The sequence below is a fragment of the Macrobrachium nipponense genome, chromosome 37 (genome assembly GCF_015104395.2).
Source record: "Macrobrachium nipponense isolate FS-2020 chromosome 37, ASM1510439v2, whole genome shotgun sequence".
Taxonomy (NCBI): domain Eukaryota; kingdom Metazoa; phylum Arthropoda; class Malacostraca; order Decapoda; family Palaemonidae; genus Macrobrachium; species Macrobrachium nipponense.
The window spans coordinates 45,984,075-45,996,589 of NC_061097.1; the positions used below are offsets into that span (position 1 = coordinate 45,984,075).

Genomic DNA, 12,515 nt, shown 5'->3' on the forward strand with positions numbered 1-12,515 from the left:
TACCTGGTTCAACACAGTCGGCAAGCTCCGATCGCGGCAGACCCACCGTCGATTTGGGTTCCCTCTCGGGCCCCAAAACGACTCGAGCCGAGACGTGGCTCTGCTGTGGGAGCGGCGATCCTTCCCCGAGGTCGTTGTGCTGACGAATCAGTCCGCCATAACCTCGGCAAAGTTCCTCTGGATCTCGGAAGTCACAGCATCTTGCAGAGTAGGACCGTTAAGGCCCTTCGAACAAGAGCATATTCCGAGAACCTTCCTCCGCCTAAGAAGGGGGAACAGCGACAGCCCTCTCGGTCTTCTCCATCCACTTGCGCATACGTCCTGGCCGGTCCAAGAACCGTGCCTGGCACGTAGGGCGTCGTGGTGGGATCATGAGGGGCGCACCCTCATGATCACTCCTCAATACCTCGCTCCTCCCGGTGTAACCCGAGGAGGTTGAAGGTACAGGAGAGGCAGACCTGACGCTCCCTCCTCGCTCGCTGGCAGAACCAGCAGGCTTGGAGGGCTGCAGCGATCGTCAACCCGCGGTGGCGATCGATTTCTGCAGGCCTGGTCGAACCGTCTCGCTGTGGAGAACGGCTGGACTGAGCATGCGGGCCCCGATCTCGAGTGTCAGACGAGCTGGTGCTGGTTGCCGTATCCGATCGCTCTCTGTGAGAGCGACGGTCCAGGCGACCTGCAGGCTCCACTGTCACAGTGAGACCGGTGCTTGTCCTCACGGCACGTCACGTCGCTGGTTCCAGCCGTGGCTGGTTCACCGGCGAACGGGGGGACCTCTTCCCAGCCATCAGCCCGTGGCCGGTCGTGGACCGTCACGTCCCCGGGTAGCCAGCTGGTCGCCGCGAGAGCGAGAGCTGGTCTGGTGAGAGTCGCATGAGCGGCTGTCACCAGTCTTCCGCCCCGTGCCGTGAACCTGACTCTGAGCGGACTCAGAGGTCTGGTTTCTGGCTTGCACGGGTCCCGCTGGTTAAGGCGAACCGTAACAAACTCGGTACCACCTTCCCGCGAACGAAGGAATCCGGCGAGACGGACCCTGATGCAGTGGCAGAACCACTGACACCAGGCGAGTATAAAGTTACCGGTGTTAGCCGGTACCCCTCTGGTCCCCGTAGTCTTCTTCCTTGCGGTGAAAAGAAGAGACGGGGTCCGGGCCCCGCTCCCGAACGGAGGCAGGGAGACCACAGCGGAAGGAACCTCCCGTCCCACCGAGGGTGAGACGGGGTCCCGATAAGCTCCCATGGAGGGAGACTTCTTTAGTAGGGAGGAGGCAACCTTCTTCTTCCTCGGCTGTGAAGCCTTAGAAGTCGAAGGGAAAGAGGCGGCAGCCGACGACGATGAAGAAGATGAAGACGACGACACCTTCCTCCTCTTCTTCGTCAGCTTCCTCAGGACAGACGTAAGATCTGCTATCCAGGGCGGAGCCGGGGCTGCTGTAGCCGAAGCCACAGGGCCCGGACGCACCTGTACAGACAGACCAAAGTCTGGGGTAGTACCACCACGAACAGGGACGACGTCAGCATGGTATGGGCATCTCAGGAACAGCAGGCACAGCCACAGCACAGCATCGGCAGGGACAGCCAGCGCAGCAACGGCAGGGACAGCCAGCGCAGCAACTGCAATGGACAGTCAGCACAGAATCGGCAGGTACTGCAGGCAGCACCGGAAACACAGGAGGTGAAGCAGCAGCCAGCAACATCCTGGTACCGGCGGCAGGTCCAGGGGCGAGCTCTAGGGCAGCGGAAGTGTGGTCGCGGCAGCGTGGCAACCACGAGCGGCAGCGGCACGCCCCCCTCTCGGTACGGCGAACGGCACTTCACAGCAGCTGTAGGCAAGACTGTTACCACGTGAGGCGAGTACACCAGGTGAGGAGGGACGTCGTCACCTGGAGTCGATATCGTTGTCGTGGTCACCACTCCATGGGTGACCGCAGCAGGCCCAGACATAGAACCGCCGCCCCTGGCAACTAGGCACGCCCTGCAAATCGACGGACGCCCATACCTCACCAAGGTCCACCCTCGTGGCAATAGCACCTGCGGAAATAACAGTAGTAGTGATTAGTGGGGGGGAAGTCCCCTCGCGCGGGGGGTGAGCCCCACACCGAACGAGCGGAAGACCCCGAATACAATTGTACATCGGGCACCGAGCGCCCTCCCCCGCGCTCGACGGATCGGGCAGGAGGAGAACCCAGATAACCTCCCCCCCGAAGGGGAAGGGCCATCTGTGGGAGCTTAGCGGGGGGAGGAGGATTCTCGTTCCCCACCCCCGCACAGCACCCATGTACCCAACCAATAATAAAAAGAGCCCGAGAGCAATCGTGCCCTCGGCACCGAATGCACGGGCATAAGGATCAATTCCCTGGACTGAGCGGAACTTGAACCAAAATAAATATTGATGCAATCAATAATAAAAGGAATAACTGAAAACAGAATCTTGCATTACTATTCACTTACCATGAATAAGGGCTCGAGCGAGCGCATTTGCGCCCTCGGTACTGAGCGCAAGGGTAAAAGGATCCATTCCCGATTATGAACGGAAACCTTGATCCATAATGAATTGATGCAATCAAAATTATATATATGAAAAATGAAAAAGAATACTGCGCTTGCGATTCACTTCATACAAAATAAAAAGGGGAAGGATCAATTCCCGGGAAATAGCGGGTAAACATTGATCCAAGTAAATAATGCAATCTCAATAAAATATGGAAAATGAAAAAGAACTGCACTTGCGATTTCACTTCATTCAAATAAAAAAGGGGAAAGGATCAATTTCCGTGGTTAAGAGCGGAAACTGATCCAAAATGAGTATTGCTACAATCAAAATAAATATATGAAAATGAAAAAGAATACTGTACTTGCGATTCCACTTCCATACAGAATAAGTTTTCGTGCCGAGCGCATTCGCTCGGCAACGAGCATACAGGTCAAAAAAAAAAAAAAAATGAAAAGGCACTTACTTACGATTTTCATCTACACATTTTCAACCAAAATATAAGCTCGGAGCGAGCGCTCTCCCGCCCTCGGCACCGAGCATACACAATACGAGGATCATTTCTGGGAAAATGAATTCCCGCACTTACGCCCTTCAGTCCCGGCACTCGGGTAATCGGAGGGCGTGGAGAAACCAAGATCCTTTAATTCACAATTGAATTCAATGGAAATAAATATGAAATGATTGTACTTACAATTCAGTTTCACTAGATAAATAGAAAAAGAAAAACACAACCATGCGAAAGCAACGACGATGAAGCGGGCAGAGAGCGATGATACACGTCTACACGCCAGCAGGCCGAAAGCAAAAGAGATTTGTTTACCTCACAGTCACGCGCGCGCGCCTGTCGGACAAGCAGTTAACTACCGAACCCCTTGTTCGAAAGCTTACGACCTATCCAGCTGCCGCTAGTACCTTCCTATTGTAAAGGACCGAAGGTTTGTATGCCGTGTCGGAACAAACCACGTTCGGTCAACTTTGACTCTACCGAAATGGTCGAAAAACACAATTGTAAGCTAAAACTCTTACAGTCTAGTAATATTCAGTCATTTATCTTCATCTTGAAACAAATTCGAAGTCTCTAGCAAAATATTTAGATTTATGGTGAATTTAAAAAAAAATCTTTCCTTCCCTCCGCGCGCGGATTCTCCGCCACAAATCTCCGAAATGCGTACAGCCCATTCTCGGAATATTTGCTCCGTTTCATATTAGGCATTTCATAGAGTTTTATATATGAAAATGTGCGCAATTTCATGTAGAATAAAACAAAAAAATATTTGAAGTTTGGTTGTAGCTTTTTCTTACTTCCGAAATAATTGCATATAAAAAAATATATATATAAAAAAAAATTCATTCGGTTCAACTTTAACTCGTCAGATATGGTCGAAAACTGCAATTGTAAGCTAATACTCTTACAGTATAGTAATATTCAATCATTTGTCTTAATTTTGAAAGAAATTGGAAGTCTCTAGGACAATATTTAGATTTATGGTGAATTTTTGAAAAAAATATTTTACGTCCGCGCGTTACGAATTCATGCATTATTTTGTGATAATATTTTCTCTGTGTTGCTTTTATCGTTTTACAATGTGTTATATACCATAATGATCGCAATTTAGTGTACATTACAACAACAAAAAAGTAACTTGTTACCTTTAACCGTTTTGCGCACAGCGCGATTTGAATACAATTATATATGAAATTTCGTTTTTGCGCTATCATATATCGCATTTTTATTTATATGATAATGAATAATTTTTTCATTTCTGATGGTTTGCATACTAAACTTCAGGCAATGACAAAAAAGGAGCCAAAAATGAACTCTTAATCTTGAAAACTAAGCGCGCTGTGATTTTTTGAAAAAAATATTTTTTTTTTTTCCTCTTTGCTTTCCGCGCGTTCACATCTGAAACACCTCTATCACACGGGAGACAATTTTTTTTTTACCGCTTCGGCGTAAGAGGGTTAATATTATTGAAAATACCATCGCGGGAGATAGTTTCCTGGTGTGCTGTCATGATATGGTTTTTAATTGCTCCTTCTTGTGCGTGGCAGCAAATCCTCTTGGACAGTTTCATAGAAGTCATACCAACGTAAGAGCTGGGACATCCACGGACGGGGCATAGGAATTGGTAGACTACATTCGACTGTTTCAAGAGGTCTCTTGCTCGGGGGGTCGGGTTGTTCTTCATAATAAGGCCCGGTTACGTCGATTTTGGTAATAAATTACAAGTTCGAGTTCTTTGTCGGCTTCAGTAGGGGTCACATTCTCTTTGATGATTTTTCTCAAAACATCTTCATCCTCGCGGTGACGTGCGTGCATTCTTGCTTTGTAATACAGCTTGATCTTCTCATGGGGGTGGGGCTGCAGTCTCTCATTCTCGCCGTACCACTGATCCAGCGCTGTTCGGACTTCTTTATCAATAAGTCGATTCGGATACCCATTATTAACGAGCATCTGAGTGACTCGGTCGAGTTCTTTGTGAGTGTCCTGCCAGGAAGAAAAGTGTGTGAAGTCCCTCCGAATGTAGGCCCTGACTGTACTGTTCTTGAATAGCACAGGGCATTCGCTGTCACTATTCAGACAAAGCGGTTGACCTCCTGCTGACCTGCCACTATATACGAGTAGATCTTGACAGCACCTACAGTCTGCTCGGACCCACTGCCGTGATCATGCTCGGATGATACCGAGAGAAACGTTGGCCACTAATTCGTCATATTTTGACCTACTTGTTTATCTATTCATTGTGACAAATAAATTTGTAAGCAAAATCCCTGAAATTGACTCCTCCTGATGAGTAATATTGGCGCAATACTCGCCAGTTGTAATAGCAGAGAGAAAGCAATTATTAGAAAAATAGAAAAGACTATATACATGTTAAATGCAGCTGATGCAGCGATATCTTTCAATAAGACTTGTTTGAAAGAGGGTCTCCTTCCAATAAATAATAATAATAATAATAATAATATCACCTACCTGTTCTTCCTCATTGCCGCTTTCTTCTTCTTTTGGTATTTTCTTTTTCTTCTTCTTTTTGTCCTTCTTTCCCTTCTTTGGGCTCTCCTCCATCTCTTCAGCAAAGAAGGGATCATTCCTGATGTCCTCCATACCACCAGGAACTTCATCGTCAGAGTATTCGTTATCACTGCCACCAACGCCTTTTTTGTCCTCCAGTTTTTTCTTCCTTTTATTTTTTCTCTTTTCCAAGTATTTTTCAAACGGATTAAGGTCATTTTCCTTCTCGCTTTCTTCTTCACTTTCATGGTCATCATCACCAGAATCTTCCTTTGCCCCGGTCCCAAAAACTTCTTCCATATCAAAGCGGTTCTTCTTCTTCTTTTCTTTTTCGTCTATTTCTTGGAGCAGAGCCCTGAAATTGGCAATTCTATCTTGCTTACTGGTTTCCCCTTCATCACTGCTATAATCCCCTTCTTGCTCAGAATTTGATTCTTCACCACTGCTCGAAGCAATGAAGTTCTGAAAAATTAGGATAAAGGACTTACAGTTTTGGGGATAAAAAGATGTTTTCAAAGTCCTACTGCTTAACAGCACATAATTAACAGATTTACATTGACTTAAACTGACGGCTTACAAGCTTGGAAATATTCTTCCGAAGGAGTGTCTCTTAGGAAAGTTGAAGTTTGTAGGTATGATCTCCTCCTTCCAAATTATGATAAAGTTAATAGAAAACTGCAGAAGTATAAGAAACACGATACCGTACTTCATTAAAGCACTTCTAACACAACATGAATTTGGATACTGTTGTGGCGGAATCACAAGCTAGAAAAAAACAAGCTGCAGAATCCCCCCCCCCCCCATATACCTAATCGATCCAGCTGCCAAACCCACCCAAGTCAGTCACACTTTCTTCTATACACAACTAATAGACGCAGGACAATTGACCTAAAGCAACAAAAACAAAACAAAACAAAACACAACATGCGTACTTACCAACACTCCAGATACTCCTGGCTATCCTGTGCTGTCTGCCGTCGAGGTCGCAGCGATACCAACCACAACCCAGACCACAACCCACAACCAAATCAACACAAAAACACAACAACAACCAAAGAACACAACCACCAAACAACACAGCAACCAACCAAGAAACACAACCTCACATATCACAACAAAACACAACAAAAGACCACTGCACAACAACAAAAATCACAACAGCACAGGCACAACAACTCTAAGCAAAACACTAATTTAACAATAAATCAACAAAATAACAAAAAAAAACACAACTCAGCTGACTATCAATGCCTTCAAAGAACTGCTTCCCACACTACTCACTGTCACCAGTTCTGACTAAGACTGACTCAAAAACACTCACTCAAAACACAGACCTCCAACAGCCAATTCAGTCATTAACCATCCATACAGCAATTACACCCTCTCTCTCTCTCTCTCTCTCTCTCTCTCTCTCTCTCTCTCTCTCTCTCTCACAGACGTTGTCAAATGGAACTTCATAACTCCTCCATACTGTGACCCCATATAACTAGTCTCCTGCTTATCAAAACTTTTTAAAATTATGTTGATTACAGTCACAAGAACTAAGCTGGGTAGTTACCAACATTGAAAGACAGAGAAACATGTAAAATATATTCACCTATTCCAAATGAAGCAATTCTTCTGCAATGTCTTCATTCTAACTACATGCATGAAAACTTACAAAAATGGAGAACGGCTCCACTGATCACAGCACCATTGATCTTAGCCTGTAATCTACAGTATATTTGGTTAGTGTTCTATGAAAAGTAAGGAATCTCAAGAAAAAAACCAGCTGTACCTTGACTAACTTAAAATACCATTTTTGACAAACCTTTAAATAATTCTCATTATATTCCTTTCCTGACATAGCACTCTTCATGGCGTTTGAAAGGACTTTTTGCCGGTGAGGATCTGTCTGATCCCAAGTTAAGGTGGGCTGGGAGTCGAACAATGCTGTGGTTGTAAAGAGCTTTGCTTCGTAAAATTCTGGAACGTCTTCACAAAAGTCATGTGGTTCCTGAGAAAACAATAAATGTTTGAAAGTATGGTCCCAAGAAAATTAACTATATTGAACTACTGTACAATGAAGAACAATGCAGAGTGAAAATGTAATTCCTGCAATGTATGTACTATCACCAATAGATTTATTTTTTATTTAATAGAGAATCTATTTAAGGTCTAATCCCTTATAGGGAAAAGCCAACATGAAAACATATGATGAAGATAATGATGATAAGTGGGAATCGAAGAACACAAGCCTTCAGTTCAAATGTACCACCAAATATTGGAATCAGTTTTACAAGTTTATTTACTTGAAATATCCTCCTGGGCAGTTATGATAATACACACTCGTATGACAACTGTCAAATGCCCCTCTGTAAAAAGGCTCAAGCATACAAGCAAAACTTTAGCGATAAAACTTTTCATGGAGTTGCAAAAGTAACTATTTTAATGCTCTGTATGATAAACACTATTCTGGAGGCAATTATTACTTTATCAGTTTAAGAGGATCCAAAATAAATAGAATAAATTTAACATGACTAAACATTAGTATAATAATTTAGTTAACAAGATCACCCATTTATATTCCTAGAACCCTACAGGGATAGACCCAAAGATATGATCTTCATTGAAAAGTGAAAACTGGAGTAAAGCAAAGTTAAAAATGTTGGAAAAGTAAGTGGGAAGATATTTCCCGTCAGAAATTTGAGCATATGTAAAACTGGTTTAATTTAGATATAAAAAATATTTGGAGTGGGTACTTTAATGAGTTCACTTCATGTGATAGACATTTGCTTCACTTTCAGGAATTTAAATATAAAGAAAAAGGCATCTATATTATGTTTCGATGCAGATACCGTACACAAACATCTACTTTATGGAATAAGATATTTGGACTATCTGAACTCCATCACAGCCATGGGATAAATATGTTACAAACCTCATCAAAGGACATTTCAGCAGGTATGTATCTTAGATCCATATAAACACCAGCTCTCTCAAAAGACTGCCTATCACACTCGCTGTACAAGACTTTTGCTGTGTCAACAGAGTCGCACTCCACTACAGCATAGTAGTATCGGAGACGATTTCTTTCATACCGACGAAGAGCCTCGTAGTTCTCTTTTGCTCCTCTATAGAGAAGTTTTCCTGTAAATAATAATTAAATGTTTTACAAAGCAATGCACTGCAAAGGAAACATAATTTATTGCCTATACAAAGAAAACATGTCATAGAAACAGACATCTTCTGAAGTAATTTCTGGTAAGGAGTAAGTAACAAAATATAAAACCACATGTCGAAACAAAAAGTTACATGCAACCACTGACAAGGCCTAACTTTGGCAAATTTTTTGTAAAACTCATCACATCATTTTTGCACGATCTTGTTCACATACAGAGACAAACAAGCCAAACAAAAACATATCACCATAGTATGAATAGATAAAAAGTCAATCATACTGCATTCTGATGATGTCTCTGATAACCTTGACATGTAATAATACAATACTGACTTTAACCATATGCAATGAATGGAGCAGAAATATGGGCAATTAACCCTTAAACGCCTAAGGGGTATAATAAAAAATCGTCTCCCGTATGCCTAGGGGGTTTCGGAGTGAGCGCCGAAGCGGAAAAAATATTTTTTTCAAAAAATCACAGCGCTTAGTTTTCAAGATTAAGAGTTCATTTTTGGCTCCTTTTTTTGACATTGCCTGAAGTTTAGTATGCAACCATCAGAAATGAAAAAAAATATCATTATCATATAAAAATAATGCGATATAAGATAGCGCAAAAAAAAAATTTCATATATAATTGTATTCAAATCGCACTGTGAGCAAAATGGTTAGAGCTAATGAGTTAATTTTTTTTCGTTGTATTGTACACTAAATTGCAATCATTTTGGTATATAACACATTGTAAAACGATCAAAGCAACACAGAGAAAATATTATCACAAAATGATGCATGAATTCGTAACGTGCGGATGTAAAAACATTTTTTTCAAAAATTCACCATAAATCTAAATATTTTTCTAGAGACTTCCAATTTCTTTCAAAATGAAGATAAATGATTGAATATTACTATACTGTAAGAGTTTTAGCTTACAATTGCAGTTTTTAACCATTTCGGACGAGTTAAATTTGACCAAATGTCGATTTTTTTATATATTTTTTTTTTATGCAAATATTTCAAAAATGAGAAAAGCTACAACCTTCAATTATTTTTTGTTGTATTCTACATGAAATTGTGCACATTTTCATATATAAAACTTTATGTAACGGCTAATTTAAAATGGTGCAAACATTACAACAATCGCACGTATGATTTTCTTGGAAGAGTTACCGCGTGGACGTAAGGAAAATGTTTTTTTTTCATGAATTCACCATAAATTGAAATATTGTGCTAGAGACTTCCAATTTGTTTCAAAATGAAGGTAAATGATTGAATATTACTAGAATATAAGAGTTTTAGCTTACAATTGCGTTTTTCGACCATTTCGGTAGAGTCAAAGTTGACCAAAGGTTGAAATTTTTGCACTTATCGTTATTTAAATGAAAATATTTCAAAACTGATAAAAGCTACAACCATGGGTTGTTTTTTAGTTGTATTGTGCATGAAATTGCACACATTTCCATATATAAAACTTTATGTAACGGCTAATTTAAAATGGTGCAAACATTACCACAATAGCACATATGATTTTTTCGGAAGTTACCGTGCGGACGTAAGGAAAAAGTTTTTTCATAAATTCACCAAAGTCGAAATATTGTGCTAGAGACTTCCAATTTGTTGTAAAATGAAGGTAAATGATTGAATATTACTGAAATATAAGAGTTTTAGCTTACAATTGCGTTTTTCGACCATTTCGGTAGAGTCAAAGTTGACCGAAGGTTGAAATTTTGGCACTTATCGTTATTTATATGAAAATATTTCAAAACTGATAAAAAGCTACAATCATGAGTATTTTTTTTTGTATTCTACATGAAAATGTGCAAATTTTCATATATAATACTCCATGTAACAGCTAATTTAAAATGGTGCAAAAATTATGTCAAAGTGATTAAATAATTTCCGAGATGTGTCACTGATACTTTTTAGTGAGATAAGAAACAAACTCGCGCTTGCACACCTGCGTAACGATTGTAAACAAAACAACACCTTGATCTGTGAACTCCCAGCATCCCCCAAGGCGCATGATTCAAAAGTTTTCGGCTGGTAGGCCTATAAGTATTTTCCGCGAATTTTTAAAAAACTTCTATGTTGACGTAAATTACGTCCGGTAGGCACCAAAAAGAAAATTTATCTCGACGCAAAATACGTCCAATAGGCGTTTAAGGGTTAAGCAAGTAACTGAAACAGCGAGGAAGGTAACTGAACATGTAATCTACGGAAAAAAAGGGTACTAACTGCAAAAAAACTGAAGCAACAAAAAGCTAATTCAACAAGTATTCGAAGCAGTAATACAGGTAACTTAACAAGTAACTAAAGCAAAAATCATAGAGCAAGTAAATGAAAAGAATAGATAGATATTTTATTAAACAAGGAAGGTATGTAACTATTCTTTGTTGGTGATGATCTTGTTCCCTGCCTCAAGAACCTATTCAGTAACTTAACAATCTAATAATTTAATAACTGCCCTTTACAAGGTGTTGAGGCAAAAGTAAAAATGAAGAGGTCTAGTTCAAACAGGTACAATAAAACTACATTGTCCTATGCACTTCACCATTTTAAAACTAACATGCCAATATCTGTGGAAACACAAAAAAAAAAATTACCTCTCTCAAGTTTATCCAAGTCAATGTCATTGTCATTCATGACTTTGCCCTTGTTCCCCAAAGCTTCTGAGGTCAGTTCCTTTGGTCCAAAACGATCTTCTTCGGCCATGCGTTCCTTCCCAAATTCAGATGGATAAATGGATACTTTCTTAATAGAGCCACCCCTTGGACAAAAAGAATGGAACACCACCATAATATCAACGGCCTTGATGTTATTCCAGTCGAGGTTACAAACGGCAATGCGAGAGGTTTCCTGAAAAATTTCATCTTTCATGAAGGTTTCAAACATGTTTTGTGCTTATAATCTAATTTTCAAAACCTACTGATAGTTTCTTAATCTTCTAAGTTGTTCTGCATAATGCTGTTTACTCCGGAAAGGTTACAAAACAGATGGCTCGATCAGATCGTTATTATGAAGTTTAAACATTCTCTTAATCATGTATCTGTCATATGTTTTATTATTATTATTATTATTATTATTATTATATTATATTATAAGTCTTAATATTACTTATTATTATACCACAGCATAAGAACAATAAAAACAATGCTGCTAAGAGCCTTCAGTACCATCTACAGTGTGCCAAACAAGGCAAAGTATAGACTATGCCTTCTGACTAGGATGAACCTAAGGAAATTAAACCTCAAACATTACTACTTCCTTACTTCAAATTCCTGCTGAGTATCCCAAACAGCATCTTGATCTAATTCACCCCATTCAAACTCTTTCTCTTTATCGTCCTCCTCTTCTGATGATGAGTCGTCGTCAGAAGAATCGTCCGAAAACATGGCAGCACCTCTTGCGTAATCCTGAGTCATGTCTTGCAATCTCTCAAGAATATCTTGGGAGATATTTCTCGTTTTGAAGTAAGCACCTTGATCCTCTGAAAATACACCCATTCACAGTAAGTTGAAATTGAATTTCCATATTTGTAGCCTATACCAAACTATACTTCACTTATCTTTAAATCTAAGAGATTTATATGCAAATGATGAACTTCTAACAAGGCCACTTATGAAAAATCCAGCAAAATAATGTACTAGTTGATATGCAAAGAGTCAAGAGGTCTGATGAGTTGATGGGTTTCCTAACAAAGACACAATATCATTGAAAAGGCAAATGCAAAGCAGGATTGGTGATGACATATGGAGCAGAGCAAGAAGTATTTCATCTTTGGAGGCTTTCCCTCTCAAGGGGATGTTCATGATGATTACCAAATAAAAACAAGAAACTAGACTAGGTACCTCTAAA

At 40.8% G+C, this 12,515-nt stretch overlaps 1 protein-coding gene across 1 annotated transcript in view; it reads right to left on the reverse strand.

Moving 5' to 3' along the window:
* Nucleotides 1–12,147, reverse strand: part of LOC135209223 (ESF1 homolog) — a gene marked incomplete at its 5' end in the record, with an annotated part of 41,284 nt that extends 29,137 nt beyond the window's left edge. The window contains 5 exon segments of the mRNA XM_064241916.1: nucleotides 5,468–5,968; nucleotides 7,317–7,502; nucleotides 8,427–8,635; nucleotides 11,264–11,516; nucleotides 11,930–12,147. Coding sequence (XP_064097986.1) covers nucleotides 5,468–5,968; nucleotides 7,317–7,502; nucleotides 8,427–8,635; nucleotides 11,264–11,516; nucleotides 11,930–12,147 — 1,367 coding nt within the window.
* Between the last annotated feature and the right edge of the window lie 368 nt (nucleotides 12,148–12,515).